We start from the raw sequence: 22,804 nt of genomic DNA, 5'->3' as shown, positions 1-22,804 counted from the left end.
TACAGATCTTTACCTTATAACCGGACATAGTAATCAGCTTGTCTCTTGGAGACTGCCCAATGTAATTCCTTGGATTCATGCACGATACCCTTTTACAAAGTTCCTGATCACACCAACGTTTTTTGTAAAAATTGCATTCTTGTTTTGGCCATCATTTTCAATAATTTATAAAGCAAATTATTCAGGATGCATTTTTCAAGAGGGAACGAGACATGGCTAGTGCATCTTTGTGACAAAAGAGATCAAGAGTGAGATGAAACAAACATAAGGGCAATATTACCAATATCTGGATGAGAATACATGAAAGCTTAAATAAAGGGCAATCAAAGGAAGAATGAAAAATGACAACAACAAAGCAAAAGAGGTTCTAAAAACATCTTATATCCAGTTCTTTCCATCTAACTGCATAAAGTAAGATGCTACTGAATTCATAATTTTAAAAAAAGGATGCAGAGAGCTGCAAAAATGGATGGATGGAGCAAAACTTAATAGAAAGGTGGTACTGAAAATCTTTGCCAAAGCCAGATGGAATGCATGCTAGATTGCTCAGTGAACCAGGAGTGCAAACCTGCACATTATTCTCCAGTATTTGGACACAGGGATGATGATAAGGAGCTGCTGCTATTTCACTGAACTGCTGCTGCGAAGTTAACAAATTTCACAACACATGCTGGTGATAATAAACCTGATTCTGATTCTGAAAACTACAAATGTTCCAACTTCATAGAATCAAGAAAGCAATATAAACACCTTAGCTACTGGCCCATCATTAACTTCAGTGATGGAGCAGGAATAAGAAATGATATAGAACTAAATTAATTGTCCTCCAAGAGGACCACAACTTTGTCGTGGTTGCAGGCTTACATGCCTCAGTGACCCAACGGCTGGAGTCAGGGCTTTATACTTTAGCTCTTGGTAGGGTCACTCATGCAAAACAGATCAAAGGATATAGGACAGACTAAGAGTGGTCTACTGGTCCTCCAGGTTTGGGGGTTCAGCTCAGTCCTAACAATCCTGACAGGTAAAACAAAATTGTTACAGGAAGAGCAATGAAGAATCCTTCTACATCCAAGTTTGATGGTATTCCTGAGTCTCTAGCCGGGACTTGCATGACTGACTACTGAAAACCGAGCTACTGACATGATGAAGGAAGCCATGAACACAGCCAGAGATGGAGGACCTTCATTGTTGTCCTAAACACCAGTGGCATAATGGGCAGTAAGTAAATGAACAGTCATTTGGACATGCATTGACCAATGCAAGCAAAACACTGCTATTTTGTTAAAAGCTTTGTTTCACCACCTTGATTGAATTTTATTGATGAAGTAACAAAGGAATGAATCGGGAAATGTGGGCTTTAAAAAATGTTGCTTGGTAAGGTTAGATGGCAGATTTTTGAGTAAAACTTAAGCCCATGGAACAACAGGGGCAGAGGCAATGTCAATAGTAAACTTGCTCAAGAGAGGGAAACAGGGAGGAGAGGTGAGCAGCTAATTATTGACAGCAGCATAGGGGCATTCGCCAGGTAATATTTGGGCAAAGATACACGAAACAAAAAATCAAAATCTGCAGATGATGTAAAACTTGGAAACACAGTTAAAGTCGGTTGGCATTCTGGGAGAAAAGGCAGAAAACGTAAAATGAAAGCTAAAGAGAATTGCGAAATGTTACCTCTTAATCTCATGTCAAGGGTATTTAATGAACCTTTGTGCACTCTTAATTGTTTAAATCCAGGGCTGCATCAAATGGCCAGCAAGCCAGGCGTGCTAATGGAGAGGGTAAAACAATCAATAAACGGTGGCACTGCTGCATTAGTTCCGAGATACAAGATGGTTTAAGTGGAGCAGGTATGACTGTGTGAATAATGATTATGTATCATTATCAGGTTTATTTCAGAATGAAAAGTAACATCGTGCAACTGCAGGTAAAAATACGCACTTGGAAAAAGGGCAGATTCATTTCACTGAAAATGGAAACAAAATCTGGTGAAGTGGAAAGAATGATTTTGGAACCTTGTAGATACAAAACTACCTGGGGTAAATATAGGACAACACCTCAGTAGATGAGAAAAGAGTAGGAATAGAAAGGATTAAATGATGTGTGAAGTGAAGATCAGGCAAAATACTGTAAAAGCCAAGGGGATTCAGAGATAAAAAAAAGGACACAAGACCATAAATGGACAGGATTGTAGAGCAAGGAAGAGAACAGAGGCCAGGCATGGGCATTATGAGAGTACTAATGGATTCAATTTCACAGCAGTAGGACTGAGGAATGATAGGCTTCGGTTATATGGATAGATTAGAGAAGATGGGCTTTTCAATTTCATGTTGAGAAGCATTTTTTAAGGAGTGCAAATTAACAACTCTAACGATAGAGAACAAAGAGAAGTTGTCTCCATTGGTAGGAGAGTCCAGAATCAGAGGATGCAGTTTAATGTTAACCAGAAAGAGAACCAAGTGAGATGGGGAAGGGAGACATCTTTTCACGCTGTTTGCAGTTATGATCTGTATTCACTGTGTCAACAGAATTCCAGCTTCCCAGGGGAAACTGAATATAGAGGTATTATTGGGTGATGATGGAAAAAGGTTAGGGAACAGGAATACAAGATGCTGGAAACCCAAAAGAACATACACAAAATGCGGGAAGAACTCAGCAGGTCATGGAAACAAACAAACAGTTGGCATTTTGGGCTGAGATCTTCCTTCAGGAAATGAGAGTGTTTGGATTTTCTTACCAAGGGCTTGATACGTCAAATACCCTCCTTCTGTTTTGTAATAATTCTATTGTTCTGATTCAATCAAGTTAGCCTTACTATACTTGCCTCAGATAGAAGACACCAATTAATTTGTTGTTTTGTCAAGCAATTAATCTTAATTTTATAATTACATGATAAATCCAGCCATTGAAATGCTATGTTTAATGACATTTACAGGCAATAAACTGTATTCTGTGTAACAATAAATTTATCTTGTTGCAGATACAAAGTGATTAGCTTGAAAAATTGGAACTAAGTGAAAAGGTAAAAGGTAATGAAGCCATCTTAGGCGTGTCTGAGGCTTGCATCCAAGTTGCAAAACTACCATTCTTAGGCAGCAGAAAGGCAGTCAGGTGGAGAATTTGCAATTGATGATTTAAAAGCAGACACCCACTCCCTTCCAAAAAAAAAGGACAATTCAACGCCATTATGGAAAACAACAATTATTGGCAGAATAAAAGGCACAAGAATGAGACCCAAGTTAACAAAGAACAGAAGATTGGCACATCTGCTTAAAATCTAAGGCATTCACAATAAAGAATAATGAAATGGAAAATATGACAACATCTTTCAAGTTGGATGGCACCGTACTTGCCCAGTTCCATTCCTATTTTATGAAAAGTAGCTGCCATGAAACATTAGTAACACACAATCAAAACGCTGGACGAACTCAGTAGACCAGGCACTCCCTTTGCAACAGAGTCCTACGAAGGGTCTTGGCCCAAAACCTCGACTGTTTATTCATTTCCATGGATGCTACCTGGCCTGCTGAGTTCTTCTAGCATTTTGTGTGTGTTGCTTTGGGTTTCCAGCATCTGCAGACTTGCTCATGTTTAGAAATTTTTTTCTTTCAAATGCCCATCCCTTTCCATGGCAAATGTCTGAACCTGCACCCACCTGTTCACATTCTCTATATCATATTTGGCCTAAAATGTATTCCAGACCTTGTACTGAAGCCAAAAGCATGATCTACACTTCTCTCCTCTGTAAGATCGCCTCATCTTTGGCTGTTTGTAGCTGAAATTTTCACTTATGGATCTGTACCTCCAGAGCTCTTGATTCTGCTGCCCAAACACTTATTCATTCCAAGCTCTGTTCACTCTGAAACCTTTCTATTATAAACCACACTGGATCCTGACAAAACAGTGCAATAGTTAAATATTCATTCTTGTTTATAAAATTGATTCCTGATTTTGCCCTCCCTGGTTCTACAATTTCCCCTAGCTCTATAATCTCAAGAAATCTACATCCCTTCAGTTCTTGTCTCTCCAGCATCCCCATATTTACTCAGTCATCATTGCAATCTACCAATCTCTGAAATTTCCACCCCAGGCTTCGACTGCTGTAATTTATCCTTATGTCAAAACATCAATATTTCTGATTGAAATGCTGCCACGATTTGCCCTGGAACATTTATAAGTGCTATATAAATGAACATTAAATGCAAAAGAATAAAAAATATTTGATTTACTTATTATTGAAAATACAAATGTCCTCCTGAATTAACTCCGAGTCCGTGGACTATCACTGCGAAAGTAATTCAGAACAAAGTCATTAAGATGTAAAGTGGCTAGACTGGTACATCACAGCCTGGTATGGAAACACCAATGCCTTTGGGTGGAAAAGTCCCACAAAAAGTAGTGGAAACGGCCCAACGCATCACAGGTAAAGCCCTCCCCACTATTGAGCACATCTACACAGAGCACTGTCGCAGGAAAGCAGCGTCCATCACCAAGGACCCCCACCACCGAGATCATGCTTTTTTTGTCACTGCTGCCATCAGGAAGCGGTACAGGATGCTGGCGGCCCACACCACAGGGTTTGGAATAGTTATTACCCCTCAACCATCAGGCTCTTGAACTAGAAGAAATAACTTCATTCACCCCATTACTGAACTGTTCCCACAACCTATGGACTCAGCTTTGATAACATGTTCCCAATGCTTATTTATTTATTTATTTATTTATTTATTATTTCTTCTTTTGTATTTGCACAGGTTATTGTCTTTTGCACATTGGCTGCTTGTCTGTCCTGTTGGATGCAGTCTTTCATTGATTCTATTGTTTCTTGGATTTACTGAGTATGCCCACAAGAAAACAAATCTCAGTATTATATAAGGTAACATACATGTACTTTGATACAGTAATAAATTTACTTTGAATTTTGAACTGAGCTAATATCACATCTGTTTGTAATTATTTTCCCCTCTGTTTATGCCCTGTATTTTACTTTTTTCCTTTTTGAAGAAACAATGAATACCCTTATTTTCATCAAACATAAACATCTTCATCTTCTACATTTCTCGTGCTAACTTACCTCTCCACATTCTAACCTTTGGAACTCTCACTTCTTCACTGCAATTGATCAACACTCATTTCAGTACTATCAAATTTCCTCGCTATTCTCTTTTGAAAGAATGGACAGTTCGAGTACTTTACTGAGCTTCACTGCTTTCAAGTTTGCAAAAGTGGCCACAAACTTTATGACCTCACCTCTCAGGGCATTCAAGGGACTTATCCAAGGCTAAAAATATTTTCCTGGTATAAAGAATGTTGAATCTGTTAAAGACTGGAAAATACACCTCAGGCAATGTAACATTCAGTGTAGAAGAGTTAACTGATTTTCTTTTTTAAAAAAGCAGATTATTTATAACTATGAAACTGCTGACATCAAATTGTGGAAGCAGGTACAGTAAAGAAACTACACTGTTAGCATTTATTTTCCCATGTGAGAGGTACTCTTCATCACATATGCTCACCTAATCTACTTTTTTCCATATTCTTACTTTATTTAACCATCTACGTGTTGAGTTCATCTGTGGACAAAATGACATATAACAAAACACTGATGCATTAAAAAGGATGTTAGAAGATTGTGGACTCTTAAAATTACCTATCTGCCAATGCATCACGCATCTCAGCAATGCAACAGCTTGAAATTAAAGGTGTAGATTATTTCAAGACTGTCATTATCTACATCTTCTGCAGATCAATAGCAAGAATTCATGGAGTGCAAGTGCTTGAAGCCTTCTGTAGATTAGGCAGGCACACAGTTCTTTACAACAGTGTTATTAATTGCTTTACTGCAGACTATACTGCAATTTTAACTTACAAATGATGGCAAGTCTGGATCAAATCCAGTTGGAATAGTCTAATGTTAACAAGAGGCATAAATCTAGCCTACATTAGTCACATACCTCCTGAATCCGCTAATTTCAGGTTGTCAGTGTTATCTTCATAAGTGTACAGGGCCCTGTGGAGAAAAAGAATTCAGACCACTTAATCAGCTTTGCCATCTCAATACATGGAGCCCATTCAAATCAAAGAATAATTATAAAATTTGGTGCAATAAGTTACTGACAAATCAACACCATGTGCTCTTTACAAATGTTCTTCTAACACTTTGTTCCAAATTCCCTGATCTGTTGTTTTTCAAAGATAAAGGCAGAGGAAATAGGTTAAGAACAAAGTGTTTTGATTGAAGCCAAGGCTTTCAAACCAGTGGAAGTTCAATCTGATGTGCAACTGTTTCATATTGATGCTCAAATAAACTCAAATATCCGAAAGCTTTGAACATGAACTGGAACATGAGAAAATCTACAGATGCTGGAAATTCAAGCAACACACACAAAATGCTGATGGATCACAGCAGGCCAGGCAGCATCTATAGGGAGAAGTACAGTTGACGTTTCAGGCCGAGACTCTTCGTCAGGACTAACTGAAAGAAGAGATTGTAAGAGATTTGAAAGTGGGAGGGGGAGGGGGAGATCTGAAATGATAGGAGAAGACAGGAGGGGGAGGGATGAAGCTAAGAGCTGGAAAGTTGATTGGCAAAAGGGATACAAGGCTAGAGAAGGGAGAGGATCATGGGACGGGAGGCCTAGGAGAAAGAAAGGCGGAGGGGAGCAGCAGAGGAAGATGGAGAGCAGGCAAGGAGTGATTGTGAGAGGGAGAGAGAGAGGGAGAATAAAAAAGGGAAATAACAAATAAATAAATAGATAGGTAGGTAGATAGATAAATAAGGGATGGGGTAAGAAGGGGAGGAAGGGCATTAATGGAAGTTAGAGAAATCAATGCTCATGCCATCAGGTTGGAAGCTACCCAGATGGAATATAAGGTGTTGTTCCTCCAACCTCGAGTGTGGCTTCAACTTGACAGTAGAGGCAGCCATGGATTGACATATAGGAATGGGAATGGGCCATGGAATTAAAATGTGTGGGCACTGGGAGATCCTGCTTTCTCTGGCGGATAGAGCGTGAACTGGTCTATTAATTTTAGGTAGTGTGCAATGAACAACAAGGATAAAACAATAACGTTATTTTAAATTTTAAAGCCTTCGTAAAATCAAACATCTCAAAACATTTCATGAAATAATCAGAGAACCAAAGATATAGAAAGAAAAGATTGTATTGTTGAATTCAGTAAATGATGAAGAGACTTTCACCAAACTTTGGAAGGAGAGAAGTGGGAATGATCTGGGTTATATCAAATAAAACCTCTTTGATCCAAGGCCATGCAGTCAATGAACATAAAGGGGTTTAAGAAATGAAGACCAAGAGATGGGCAATCTGGGTTTAATTTGTTTAATTTCCTGGAAGAATTTTCTATCAAGTCTCTTCCAGGATCATTCAGTGAAACTCCAGAGTATCCATCCAACCTTAATTACGATTGACTAAACATTTGGCAATATTTGACATTTCCATTGATTGCATCAGCTGCTGAAGAATTATTGCAGTCTATCGCGTGTTTTATCATTTCACTCTGTGCTTATAATTACCATCTTTCATCCTGTTCCTAATCAGGTAATTATTCAGTTTGTTTAACATTTAATCAAAAAGCAGGAGCAAATACTTGCAAGTCCATTTATTTACTTATTGCGATACAGTGTGGAATAGGCCCTCTGGCCCATTAACCCCTGATTTAACCTTCACATAATCACAGGACAATTTACTATGACCAATTAACCAACCAACCAGTATGTCTTTGGACTGTGGGAGGAAAGCAGAGCACCCAGAGGAAACTCATGCAGTCACAGGGAGAACGTGCAAACTCCTTACAGGCAGTGGCTGTAATCTATTGTTCTGTGGAAAGGAAAAGGCAACTTTTATTCTTGGGAATTTGCCAATTTTGTATTGTATATTCTAATTTTACATTCAGAATCGAGGTTATATAACCTGTTTATGTTTACCTTTTACAGTGCTCTCAGAATTTTTAAGAACGGTAAGTAATGCAGAGCTAGATAGGCTACTTATAGTCTCCTTAGTCTTTCTCAGGAGTAGTAGCTGGTGCTCTTAAAAAACCTCTTCCAGGAAACTTTAGAATAAGTGAGGATTACCAGTAAATGAGTTTGTACTGCAGTAAAAATAAAAGAAAGGGTCTAGTCACAGTTGAATTGGTATCTTTTCTAGGATGTCAAATGAAAATTTGATGATACCTCACTTATACTGAATGTATGCTAACTATACTTCCAAAGTTTGATTTACCTTGGCACCATGCACCATTAGTACAGCATTGTGGAATACCTTCCGCAAGATCAGATCCCAGAAAATTGCATTGCTAATCATATAGTTGCCCTTGTCAGGATGATTCCATTTGTATTAGCCTTGCTTTCAGGTAGAATAACAGCATAACACTGGAAGAGCTCAGCAGGTCAAGCAGCATCTGCTTGACATGTTGAGATTCTGTAGCATTCTGGCTTCATTCCAGATTACAGTGCCTGCGACCTTCTTTGTCTTCACACTTTCAAGATAGGCTCCCTGAGCAAGGCACAGAAAGACAGCCACTCAGCAATGCTGGAGGTAAATATGGCAGGATAATTGAGGCATTCAGAAGCAAGTTGTAAGACAGCAGATATTCTCACTTATTACAACACAAAAGATTATTCAGTCGATTGGGATCATGCCAGCTCCCAGCAAAGCATTTCTGCGAGCCCCATTTCGCTCTTGAATATCACTAATACCAATTCTTTATCACACGCTTACCCCCCACCTCCAATTCTTTTGCTACCCACCTGCACAAAGAGTTCATTTGAAACAGCCAGGCAATTCATTTTTAAGATATGGAAAGAAACCTCTCAGGAGGTAGCAGAGCACACGGAGAATGTACAAGCTCCACACGGGCAGGTTCATACTCAATTCCTTCAGCAGTGACATGACTTTATCTGCTGTGTCATTGTAACCCACATGAAAAGCAGAAGAAATGCAATGAAAACTCCAATCAAATACTATTTAATTTAACTTTCTTTTTTTATAATTAGTACTTATTGTAATTGATAGTCTTTATTAAATAAGTAGTGCAAAAAGAGAGGGAAAATACTGAGGCAGTGTTTCCGAGTTCAATGTCCATTCAGAAATCTGATGGAGGAGGGGAAGAAGCTGTTCCTGAATCATTGAGTGTGTGTCTTCAGGCTCCTGTACCTTCTCCTTGATAGTAGCAATGAGAAGAGGGCGTGTCCTGGGTGGTGGGGGTCCTTAGTGACAGATGCTGCCTTCTTGAGGCATCACCTTTTGAAGGTGTCCCTGATGCTGGGGAAACTCATGAACATATGGAGCTGGCTGCATTTACAACTTCCTGCAGTTTTTTTCCAATCCTGTGCAGTGCAATGGCCTCTCCACACTAGATGGTGATGCAGCAAGTTAGAATAGTATACCTGTAGGAATCTGAAAGAGTCTTCGGTGATTCCTCAAGCTCCTAATGGAGTATAGCCATTGACATGCTTTCTTTGTAATTGTTCAATATTTTTAACCCAGGATAGATGTTCAGAGATGTTGACACCCTGGAACTTGGAACTGCTCATCCCTTGATGAGGAGTGGTGTGTGTTCCCTAGACTTCCCCTTCTTCAAGTCCACAATCAGTTCCTTGGTCTTACTGACATTGAGTGCAAGGTTGTTGTTACAACAGAAACACTCTATTGAGAACTAGGAAACTCCTCCAAATTAGTCTCCAATACTATTGAGAAGCATAACCCAGGTTCACACCCAAACTATCATTGACATTGAGCTCCTGGTGTCAGCTGTTACCAGAAAGAGGTGGTACAAAACTGGAGTAATGTCAGGAAGGAAAACTATACTTAGCTTGGTGTGAATCTTCTTGCAAATTGCCAAAGGGCAAGGTCAATTTTTTTAGACTACAGGCACAGGGTAGAAAATAAACAAAATATTGTTTTGCAAGGTGGGTATCTCCAGTAATGCCACTATTCATTGTCTATTCTTACCAAATGCTGATTTGAAATCAAAAACAAATCAAAAACATTGGTGTCTGTGGAGTTGCATACAGCCCAGAAGTAAGGATAGCAGATTTCCTTCCTTAAGGATATTAGTGAACTGAAAGGAGTTTTACAACAATCCAGCTGTTTCCTGGTCATCATCATTGGGACAAAAGCTCCAGATTTAATTATTTAAATTTATATTCACAAGCTGCCAAGGTGGGAGTCAATATCCTATGAATTAATGACCCAGGTTCTGGCTTCTGGTCTAGTTACCTAACCATACTCTGTTATTCCCCTGCAAACAAAAATATTGTGGTAAACTATGTATACCTGTCTGGACACGCCCCTCTGCTGACTGCTCCTGTGGCTCCTCCCACAGACCCCTGTATAAAGGCAATTGGAGGCACTGCTCCCCCCCTCAGTCTCCGAGATGCTGTGCTCCGTTTTGCTGCTAATAAAAGCCTATCGTTCGCCTCCCGTCTCCGAGGGTTATTGATGGTGCATCAAATATACATGATCAATAATTAATAAAACTACTGCTTAGATTGACTTTATCTGATTAATAAATATGTGCGCATTGTAGAAGTGTTCCTTTACACTGCCTTGCCAAAGGTTCTGTTTTATCACAATTGAATCCAGAAGTAGAAGAGGCCAATGATACTATAAAAGCAGCCAAGCTCAAGTCAGCAACACTCATGAAAACAATCTCTTGGGTCAGCTAAGTGCACAAAGCTGATGTGATTTGATATCAGATTTCCATCCTTTAACACAATGATATAAAATTAGCATTCATTGTAATATAGAGACAGAAGATGTCTTTTTTCACAAAACACTGTTTCACCTCTTTAATTTCAAGTATTCAACAGAAAAGTCAATTTAGACCATAGTGCAAAAAAAAAAATGCTGTTCTGCCTACTAACTCCACACTAACCAGCTGTTAGTGGGACAGCACAGTAGCATGGTTAGCACAATGCTTTACAGTACAGGTGACCTGGGTTCAATTCCCACCACTGCCGGTAAGGGGTTTGTACGTTCTTCCCATCATTACATGGGTTTTCACAACATGCTCCAGCTTCCTTCCATGGTCCTAATGGTATCATGGAATCAATTGGTAGGTTAATTGATCATTGTAATTTTTCCTGTGATTAGGCTAGAGGGGTTTGCTGGGCAGTGCGACTCGAAGCGCCAGAAGGGCCTATCCACACTATATCACAATGAATAAATAAACAGATAAAAATTGACTATCCATTTACAACAAACCTGTACCATTCCTAATTTATTCTTCTCCTGTTCACATCAATTCCCTCCAGATTCCACCGCTTTCCTACATGGTAGGGGCTGTTTACAATTACCAATTAAACTACTGAGCAACATATTTTGCAATGTGGAATGAGACTGGAAGACCCGTAGGAAACACACGTATCACAGGGAGAAGAGAGAAACTGCACACGGACGCCAGAGGTCGGGATTGATCTCAGGCTGCTCGAGCGGTGAGGCAGCAGCTCCACTAGCTCACCACATTTGTTCTGGTCCAGGATATTCCAACTATTGAAAGCAGAAAACTACTGACCCCATCTAGTAAAGCAAGATTATTCCATCAGAATATTGAATACCATCATGAAGGCCCTAACAACATGAAGGTCCCCATAAGATGAATTAGTGTTGCAGTGGGGGAGAACAGGCCAAAGCTTGGCTCTAGTTGATAGGGCAGCATTTTATCACAGACAGAAAATTAGCCATGCCGGCAAAACTCAGGCATATATTCTCACAGATCATTAGGCAGCTAAATTATATATGCTATGGTAAAAAAACTAGTAAATGGCAAGTCAAAAACATCATCATCATCGTGTGCTGTGCTGTATGACGTAGGTGATCATGGTCTTTGGACCATGACTGTTCTTGGCAAATTTTTCTTTGGAAGTGACTTGCCATTGCCTTCTTCTGGGCGGTGTCTTTCCAAAAATGGCTGACCCCAACCAATTGCAACATTTTTCAGAGATTGTCTGCCTGGCATCAGTGGTCACATAACCGGGACTTGTGGTATGCACCAGCTGCTCCCATGACTTCACGTGACCCTGATCAGGTGGGGGGGTGTGGGGGACTAAGTGGTGCTACACCTTGCCCAAGTGTGACCTGCAGGATAGTGGAGGGAAGGAGTACCTTACATGTCCTTTGTAGAGACATATCACCACCCTGCCACCCAAAAACAGCCTGATTATAAGCCATACACACAAAATGCTGAAGGAAATCAGCAGGCCAGGCAGCATCCATGGAAAGAGTACAGTTAACATTTCGGGCCGAGACACTTCATCAGGACTGGACAAAAAAGATGAGGAGTCAGAGTAAGAAAGTGGGGGAAGGTGAGGACGAAACATGAAACCGGGAGGGCTGAAGTAAAGAAATGGGAAGTTGATTGGTGAAAGAGATACAGGGCTGAAGAAGGGGGAATCTGATAGCAGAGGACTGAAGGCCATGAAAGAAAGGTAACCGGGAGGAGCACCACAGGGAGGTGATGGGCAGGTAAGAGATGAGGTGAGAGAGGAAAATGGGAATGGGGAATGGTTGGGGGGGCATTACCAGAAGTTCGAGAAATCGATGTTCATGCCATCAGGTTGGAGGCTATCCACACAAAATATATGGTATTGCTCCTGCAACCAGAGTGTGGACTTGTTGCAACATTAAGCCATTGACAAGTGAAATTTAGTTTACAGGAGCATTCTTAAGCACCACCCAAAATAATTTCACTTAAATTAAGAGGAAAACAAAGGAGTAAAAGGAGTACTTGTACCTGAAAACTGAAAGAAAAAATGGAAACATTGAAAGCACAGTTGGCTGTGGAGTTTAGGGCATAATGTCCCCATGAAATATAAAACATTGAAGGATTGGAACACAGTTCCTGAGTTGCGTCATTTCCCACTTTATAACTTCTTTTCATGTTTACAAGAATTCTATATAAAATATGCTCAAGGTTTAATTGCTAAATCCTAATTGTACTGCTGACTGCAGAATCACATATAAAGAGCTACTACAGTTCTCATCATGCCAGCTACTGTTCCAATTTTAAGAGGTTCAAAAAGCAGTGATTTTTTCACTGATGGTTGGCCAGAAATAAGTCATAAGACAATTTGGAACCCTTTTGCTCACCATAGCTTCAAGCATTCAGGCTTGGAGGTGCTAGAAACAGGCAGGAATGAAAATTAAACAATTTCACTACCTCAGCAAGTTAGGAACTATTAAGAACTTGAAGGAATTAACGATCAGCTTGAATTAAAATACAATGAAAATGAATATTTGAAGGATGTGAGAAAATCTGCAGATACAAGAAATCCAAGGCAACACACACCAAATGCTAGAGGAACTTAGCAGACCAGGCAGCATTGATGGAAGGGAATAAGCAGTCCATGTTTCGGCTGAGACCCGTCATCAGGATTGGAAAAAAGATGAGAAGTCAGAGTAAGAAGATGGGGGGAGGGAAGCTTGTGGTTTGAAGAATACAGTCAGTCCGTTATCTGCACTGGGTGTCTGCACAGATTTCGTTCATTTATAGTCAATCAAAAGGGCATGGCAGTGTACACTGGATGAATTCCTCTGTCAATAACTAGTAGGAACTAATACACAGTTTTAGAGTACAATGATAGTAGGTAGCAATCTCATTTCATTTAAATACATAAATTGTTACTCAGTTTAATGTTAGTTTGTCTTTGTTTTATAACTTTTTCACTATTTCCACGAACCTTTGGCTAATTGGGGCAGGTGCTTAATTGGGCCAAAATATACTGGTCCTGATGTGTCCCAATTAACCAGAATCTACTGTAGTTCATCGGGAATGTGAGAATTTAAGCCAGTGGAATCCAATTCAGAATGTATAGTTCTATCACATGAAGTTATGCATCTGAATCTTGATTTCTAAAAGCTAATCTATACAACATCCTCCAGGTGATATATAGTGATGACTGTGTAATATATCAAAAAACAACAATCAGTTGTCAATTGTTAACTATCATTCAGCAAGCTTGCACTGAAAACATCACAATTGTTTCTGCAAACTAGATAATGAAGCCATTCTGACTGGTGGTCTTTTACTTTCCACAACATCCACCACTTTAATATCCCATTTCTGATTAGGCAGATTTTCTCATGAAAATTACTCTAAATAGTATGCACATCTGAAAGATGGTCTTTATGATTCAAGAGAGAAACAATTATACATCGTGTGATTTTAAAGTTTTGAATATATTCATTGATTCTGAGAATACTGTGGGAGGTTCACCAGTCCCCTCTTTAAAAGGTGGAAATAAGGTGACACTCATTTAAGAGCTTGCTCAGCCAAATACCTTTTTGAAATTATTTGAGAGTCAGTTAATTGCATCACAATCGTTCTCTGAAATCCCAAATTCACCACTAAGGTGAAAGCACAAATTCTCTATCATATTGGACCTGAATGATTTGTGAGTCCCAGCTTAATCCTGCATTTCCAAACCCTCAGCTAAATGTTCCATTCATCTAACAGTAATGCAGGCTTCAGACAGGTGGGAATAAATACAGACATTGTGAGTCTTAAATAATAAAAGTTCTTAGATGTTGGAAACACTCAGTAAGCTGGTCAGGCAGTAACTTTGGAAAGACAAATCGGGTTAATATTTGTAATTTTTTTTATTGAAGTTCATCATCAAACAAACATTTCCATAAGATGTATTTCAGACATTGTACACATATATCATATAATCATATATATCACAAATCTCCACAAAGTATTTATCTGAGGTATACACATAGAAAAGAGTGGAAAGAAAAAACAAGCAAAAGGGAAGAACTATGTACAAGTAGGGAGTGATTTTTTTTTTAATAACAGATTCATTGATTTGTGAGAATAAAATCAGGCCTATGAGGCATTATTTAGTTAAACCATTTTTCCCAGTATGAATCAAATTGTTCCAAATTGGATAAAATTCTCTTAGGTTTGATTGGATTTAATAGCCCATTGACATTAAAAGAAATGAATTTTACCTTGTCCTTAGACATCTGTATTTATCTGTCAATGTACCATTGAAATTAGAATAAAACTTAATTGATCTACTCCCTGAACAAATATGAACCAAGAAACGCAGATAATAACAAAAATGGCAACGAACGTGTGATTCCAAGAAAGTCAAAGTCTTCTCTTTCCATAGATTATGCATGACCTGATGAGTGTTTCCAACAATTTTCATTTTATTTGCCACTCAGGTGTCATTTACCATGTAAAATCCATTGTTCGGGTGCACGTATGCTGGTGGAGAGAAAGCACACGTATCTGTGCCTGCGCAATGGAATTTAAAAAAGATAATTTTTATAATTCCATGTTTAACAATGAGAAACACATGCCTGTTAAGATAAGGACCCGTGATAATGTGAAGTTACCAACAATAGAGAGTATATCGAATCCACGCCAGGACTGCCTTGTGGCACAACAGGTAATGCTGCTGCTTCACAACTCAAGCAAACTGTACACGGCCTTAACCTCTAGTGCCGTATATGGAAGTATGGAGTTTGCATGTTCTATGGGCTAATAGGTTAAGTGGCCACTGTGACTTACCCCTTTGAATACTGTAGGTAAGCAGTAAAAGCATCAAAGGGGAGTTGATCAGCTTGAGGCAAAGAAGGGGTAGCTATAGGAAAGTTGGAGGGAGCACTGACCTGCTGAGAGCTCGAATGGACCTGATGGGGCAAATGGCCTCTCTCAGCAGTGCAGTGATACATCTTCTTTGTAATATGCCAGTTCTTTTTTACCCAATAACAGCTCTTTCCTTGAGATTATTCTTGTTCTCTCCAGACTGCAAATCATGCACTACTATATACATTTCTCAAAGGACAGAAGCTTTGACCAGCAGCCAATCCGAATCAGAGGTTTGGAGACAATCAGGTCCATTGCCCGAGGATAAAAGGCAGGAGCGGGTTGTGGCAGTGTAATAGAGCTCCGATTAGTGGCCAATCAGCATTTGGGATTGATTAGTAAGAGCAAATTAAAGGAAGGCGGGGGTAAGCACAGCAGCCATCATCGCAGCAGCCACCGTTTGAGTGGACGTAGTCAGAGTGGGGTTCTTCGAGGCTTCAGCAAAGAGAGGCATCACTCGGTGAAAGCAAAGGAAAGAAAAGCTTCTTTATATCTGCTCAGGTAGGATAGTGCAATGCTCCTCTTGCAGGGTGTAGGAAAGCAGGAAGACCTCCAGTATCCCTGACCACTGCAACTACGAGGAGTACACTCAGCTGCAGCTTCTAACTGCATTAAGGAGATGGAGTGGGAACTGGATTAACACCAGATCATTTAATCCTATCTTTTGTAAATAAAGGCGCCAAATTTTCAGAAATATTTCATATTTATCTCTTAAATTATAAGTAATTTTTTCAAGTGGAATGCAGCTAAAAATTTCATTCTTCCAACGATCTATACTTAAGTATGAATCCAATTTCCAAGTAACTGCAATAGCCTTTTTGGCTACTGCCAATGCAATTTTTATGAATTCTTTCTGCTATTTATTCAATTTGGATTTCGATTTTATCCCTTCAATATCGCCTAGTAAAAATAATGTTGGATTATGTGGAAGTTGTATTCCAATAATTTGTTCCAGTAAAACTCTTAAATTTGTCCAAAAAGGTTGAATTTTACAACAAGACCAAGTAGTGCTCCGAAGATAAAATTATTGGTTATCTGGGGAAATAAATAAATATATATACTAAAGCTATTATGAACTCCATGGAGCATGTGGGGATCTTCCGATATCCAGGCACTCTTTCTTTCTTTCTTTTTCTTCTCTTTCTACAGGGATATGTTGGGGGGGAGGGGTTAAGGGGAGGGGGAAGGGTTGATAATTTTTTTTACAATTTTTTTTCCTTCTGTAACCTATTTGAAAATTCAATAAAAAAAAAATTTATAATAAAAAAAACACCCGATCATTTGGGAGGCTGAGGGGGTGATAGATAGATGCAGGACACAGGAAACTGGGTGACAGTCAGGAAGGGGGAAGGGGTCTAGGAGCCAGTGCACAGTACCCCTGTAGCCACCCCCTCATCAGGTAGATCACTTTGGATACTATCGGGGGGGATAACCTAACAGAGGAAAATCACAGTGGTTTGGTCTCTGGCACCGAGCCTGCCTCTGTGACTCAGAAGGGAAGGGGGAAGAGACACACTGTGGTGATAAGGGAATCGTTAGCTAGAGATTGGAGGTTATGCAGGTGAGAATAAGATTCCAGTTGATACGTTGCCTCCCGGGTGCCATGATCTGGGATATCACAGATAGAGTCCTCAGCATTCCTAAGTGGGAGGATGAACAGCCAGAAGTTGTGGTCCATGTAGGTACCAATGACATGGACGAGTGATGAGATTCTGCATAGGAAGGTCAGGGAGTTAGGTGCCAAGTTAAAGGGCAGGTCCTCCAGGGTTGTGATCTCAGGATTGCTACCTGTGCCACAATTTCGTGAGGCCAGAACTAGGAAGATTATACAGTTTAATATGTGGCTAAGGAGTTGGTGTAGGAGGAAGGGCTTAAAAGTTTTCGATCATTGGGCTCTCTTCCAGGGAAGGTGGGATCTGTACAGAAGGGACGGTTTGCACCTGAACTGGAGGGGGAACTAATATCCTAGTGGGAAAGTTTGTTAACGCTGCACGGTGGGGTTTAAACAAGAGCTGCAGGGGGATGGGAACCAAAATGCCAGAACAGTTAGTGAAGAGGTTGTGGAGACAGATGGTAAGACCTCAGATAAAGTTAGGAATGAAAAGGTTGAGCAGGGTGCGACAAAATCAAAAAGGTTGAATACAGGACTGAAGGCATTGTATCTGAGTGCACTCGGTATATAGAATATGGTAGATGAACTTGAAGCACATTTGCAGATTGGCAGGTATGATGTTGTAGACATCACTGAATCATAGCCGAAAGATTATAACTGGGAGCTGAATGTCCAAGGAGACACACTGTATTGAATGGATAGGCAGGAAGTCAGAGGGGATTGTGTTGTTCTATTGGTAAAAAAGAAATCAAATCATTAGAAAGGGGTGACATAGGGTTCGAAGGTGTTGAATCATTGTGGATAGAGCTAAGGAATTTCAAGGGTAAAAACACTCTGACAGGATTTGTATACAAACCCTCATACAGTAGTAAGGATGTGGTCTACAAATTACAATGGGAGATAGGAAATCCATGCCAAAAGAGCAATGTTACAATAGTCATGAGGGACTTCAATATCCAGGTAGATTGGGAAAATCAGGTTGGTGCTGGATTACAGGAGGGGGAATTTCTAGAGTGCCTACAAGATGTCCCGAAACGTCGACAGTGCTTCTCCCTATACGAAGGGTCTCGGCCCGAAACGTCGACAGTGCTTCTCCCTATACGAAGGGTCTCGGCCCGAAACGTCGACAGCACTTCTTCCTATACGAAGGGTCTCTGCCCGAAACGTCGACAGTGCTTCTCCCTATACGAAGGGTCTTGGCCCGAAACGTCGACAGTGCTTCTACCTATACGAATGGTCTCGGCCCGAAACGTCGACAGTGCTTCTCCCTATAGATGCTGCCTGGCCTGCTGCGTTCCACCGGCATTTTGTGTGTGCTGCTTGAATTTCCAGCATCTGCAGATTTCCTCGTGTTTGGCTTTTTATGAGCAGCTCATGGTTGAGCCCACTAGAGGATCAGCTATTCTGGACTGAGTATTGTGCAATGAATCAGAATTCATTAGACAGCTTAAAGCAAAAGATCCATTACAGGAAAGTGATCATAATATGATTGAATTCTCCCTGAAATCTGAGAAGGAGAAGCTATAAAGTCAGATGTATCAGTATTACAGTAGAGTAAAGGGAATTACAGAGGCATGAGAGAGGAGTTAGCCAAAATTGATTCGAAAAGAACACTGGTAGGGATAACGGCAGAGCAGCAATGGATGGAATTTCTGGAAGCAATTGGAAAGGCACGCAATTGCCAGAATACATCCCAAAGAGGAAGAAGTATTCTGAAGGAAAGAGGACACAATCATGGCTAACGAGAGAAGTCAAAGCCAGCATAAAAGCCAAAGAGAGGGCATATAATAGAGCAAAAATTAGTGGGAAGTTGGAGGATTGGGAAGCTTTTAAAAACCAACAGGCAACTAAAAAAAGTCATTAAGAAGGTCAAATGGAATATGAAAGTAAGCTGGCCAATAATATTGAAGAGGATACCAAAAGTTTCTTCACATACATAAAGTGTGAAAGAGAGGCGAGAGTGATACTGGACTGCTGGAAAATGATGCCGGAGAGGTAGTAATGGGGACAACGAAATGGTGGACAAAATAATTAAGTATTTTGCATCAGTCTAACTGAGGAAGACACTAGCAATATGGTGAAAGTTCCAGGTGTCAGGGGGCATGAAGTGTGTGAAGTTACCATTACGAGGGAGAAGGATCGTGGGAAACTGAAAGGTCTGAAGGTAGATAAGTCACCTGGACCAGATGGTGTACACCCCAGAGTTCTGACAGAGATCTTGGAGGCATTAGTAATGACCTTTCAAGAAACACTAGATTCTGGAACGGTTCCAAAAGAGTGGAAAACTGCAAATGTCACTCCACTCTTCAAGAAGGAAGAGAGGGAGAAGAAAGGAAACTATAGGCCAGTTAGTCTGACCTCAGTAGTTGGGAAGGTGTTGGAGTTGATTATTAAGGATAAGGTCTCAGGGTACTTGAAGGCACATGATAAAATAGACCACCACTTGAATACTAGAAATTGGCAGCTGAACTTGCTGTGGAGAGTAAACTAGTCTTTGAAGATTGGGTAGTTACAGTACAATCTCTCTTTAGTGGAGCTATTTATATTCGATAAGGCATTTAAGTTTAGAGCTTTGCAAACATAACACCACGTTTGGTGCCCAATGTATTCACGTTATACCAAAAATATTATTTTAGAAATAATTATTTAACAGTAGTCCAACTCAGAGAGCTCTTGATAAGTTCTATAACATCCCTCCGAAGACTATAAAATGACCGACATTTGATATCCAGGCAAACGCTGGTTGATATCATGAATGTGTTAATGATGTAGCAGAAATATGGGATAATACCTCGACTGCTCCTCAAATTGAAGGTGATGAATATTTTATTCTTCGGGTCATAAGCTGGAAGGATGAAAGGATAGAACATACAGTTGGATGCAGATTAGACAGACCAAACCCAATGGTATGACCTGCTGGATTCAGAGCAGCACAATTTGTACAGATCCCAGCAATTTGGCAACAATTTGAGACAACAAATCAGCTCCTTTTTAGATAGAAACCAAGCACTGGGTTGGAAACCACACGTTTAACATGATAGAACTCGATGACTCACTTAATCCTGATGCATAGGGATATTGTGTATTCTTTCCAAGCCCACGAGGTAGCACCCACACCAGTAAAAACTAGCCGTACTAATCATCACAAGAAAGTCTACAAATGCTGGAATTCCAAAGCCGCGTACACAAAATGTTGGAGGAACTCAGCAGGGCAGGCATCAATGGAAATGAATGAAATGTCAGTATTTTAGGCCACGACCCTTATTCAAGACTGAAATGGAAGGGGGATGATGTCAGAATAAAAAGAAGAGGGAAAGGGAAGGGGAAGATGTACTAAAGATGCTTAGGAATATGCACTAGAATTACCAAAAAGATTGACTATAACCAGTAAAAGACGCATGCAGGGACAGGTTCCTGTACAGGGAGCTGCTGCAGCTTCCCCAGTACAAACATCTCATCAAGTTTTTGGACCAATGCCTATTCAAAGTTTGCAGGCGGTATGTGCAATGTTTCTAGCTGATTCTGAAGAGGCTAATTCAGAATGCCAGGAGGTTAAAGACTTCTGGGCCAGTCAAGCTCCCCAACATATTCAGCAATTCTTATTAATGGAATTTCCCATAGCCTTGATACCATCTTCACATGAGTGTGGAAATCCATATTGAATTTATGCGTAGATTGAAAAACAAATAAACGGTGGAGATGTACGTGGAGGATATAGTATTGTGTTGAGTAAAGTACTGAAAATCCCGGACTTAATAATAGCTTAAAAGTCTGGTGAACAAATGGCAAGGGTAGCCTTGAACATAGTTCATTCTATAATGTTATCCCTATACCCTAGTGAAAACCTCCGCAGCTTGTGTGCAATCGTCCTTATTCATCACTGACACATGAATGATTTCAGGCTGTTGAAGAGATCCTGCCCACCCACAGAGTGGTAGCAAGGTTACCACTCGTTCCCATACAAGGGCAATGAGGTGCTGGCCTGTCCTCCATTTTCCCCTCTACAGAGCATGTAGGCTCAGCAGCGAAGTCCTCAATCTAACCTCATTCATCCAGTTGATTACGTTCACAATATTCTCCTGCAGGGAAGATGGAATCAATAAACCTAACAAGTTCCCTGGGGACCTCCTGCCTTGGGAAGAGATAGTCACCCACAACCTAGATGGCTAGACACTAGGACTAGTCCGTGACCCCCTTCCTTTGTGGAACAAAATCTTAGACCAAAATACTCTTTGCTGGACGGAGAGAACAGTTAGAGGCCCCATTGAGATTACAGAGAAGAGTATGAAACTGAGCACACACCACAAGGCCTGACTTATCCTTCATGCTCTAAATATACGGAGGGACAGGGCCCATCCAAACTGTCCACTCCCTCCTCTGCATCTCAGAGAAAACAAACTATAAAGAACAAGAAGCTCAATGTTAATGTAACAGAAATAGCACAGGAGGTTTTCAGGAACAACTCTAATCAAAATGCTCTATCTGACGAACTGGATATAGGTATATCTGGTCTCACCTTTCCATATGCCAAAGCTCATATCTTTGGCAAAATTCACCCCTGCCTTTTTGATACAGCAACAGTTATTACAAGTGTTACAAGGGTCGACTAAAAAAGTATAAGTTTTGCATGGATCTGGCTAATGTCTTCTGGTCACACTCACTTCTTGAAAGTGACAGAGGCCATATAATTAACATAGAAAAAATCTCAGCTTTATTGTACAAAAATACATTTCCTAGATATGACTATAACCAGTCAGGGACATAGTTTAACTCCAGAATTTAGACAAAAAGTTGTTCAAGTAGGATACCAAAAAATCACAAAAGCCTTACAATCAACCCTAGGCCTACTGAATTATGCTAGAGCTTTCATATCTGACTACGCTCAATTGTTAAAACCACTGTATGACAGACATTAACCAGAAAAATGTAAAGCCTTTTGTTTTTACCCACAGAAGAATATGAAGCACTAGAGAAATTGATTAATGCAGTTTAGGAAGCAATAGACCTCCAGACAAGAGACCAAACGAAATCTCTTGTTCTGTGAATTCCTGTTTCTCCAAAAACCACTGTAGCCATCTACTATACTGAGGGAGAAGAAATACAAGCCCCCATGCACTACGCCTCATATAACCTCCCCCAACAGAACAGAAACTTGCTGCTTTCGAACGATGTCTTACTATGGTATTCTGCGCACTTACTGCAGTAAGACCAAAGCAAGGGGGCAAACCAATTATTACACAAACACAGCTTGCAGTTTGAAAATTACCAACAAATGAATGGAGCGCTCCTATAATTCGAATAGCAAATACTTTTACAATACAACACCTTAAAGTGGGAATATGTTCCTGAGAACTATGTGCACCTGGCATGGAGGGTGCAGACTCATCTTCTCTACAACCTAATTATAGCACTACGTATTTTATAGCGCCGTTCTCAAATCTGGTACCGTGATGGATCAGCAGTGAGAATTCAGACAATTCCTGATTATAAGGGGAAAATGGTTATCGGAAACTGAATTGGAATGACAAGTTGCAAGCACATTCTTTAGAGAATCATACAGCTCAATGTGCAGAAGCT

At 40.2% G+C, this 22,804-nt stretch overlaps 1 protein-coding gene and 1 long non-coding RNA gene across 3 annotated transcripts in view; one reads left to right on the top strand and one right to left on the bottom strand.

Moving 5' to 3' along the window:
- The window catches only part of LOC140739453 (drebrin-like), a 198,564-nt gene that overhangs the window by 70,113 nt on the left and 105,647 nt on the right, over positions 1–22,804 (bottom strand). For both annotated transcript variants that reach the window (XM_073067762.1, XM_073067763.1), the window contains exon 2: positions 5,952–6,007. In XM_073067762.1, the coding sequence (XP_072923863.1) occupies positions 5,952–6,007 (56 nt within the window). The remainder of the gene's footprint in view (positions 1–5,951; positions 6,008–22,804) is intronic.
- On the top strand, positions 1,048–4,143 carry LOC140739456 (uncharacterized). The gene is made up of 3 exons (XR_012101647.1): positions 1,048–1,218; positions 1,735–1,847; positions 2,978–4,143. It is a non-coding gene; the product is annotated as an uncharacterized lncRNA (long non-coding RNA).

Source organism: Hemitrygon akajei, chromosome 15 (assembly GCF_048418815.1).
Source record: "Hemitrygon akajei chromosome 15, sHemAka1.3, whole genome shotgun sequence".
Taxonomy (NCBI): domain Eukaryota; kingdom Metazoa; phylum Chordata; class Chondrichthyes; order Myliobatiformes; family Dasyatidae; genus Hemitrygon; species Hemitrygon akajei.
This window is presented reverse-complemented; position numbering and strand designations above follow the sequence as displayed.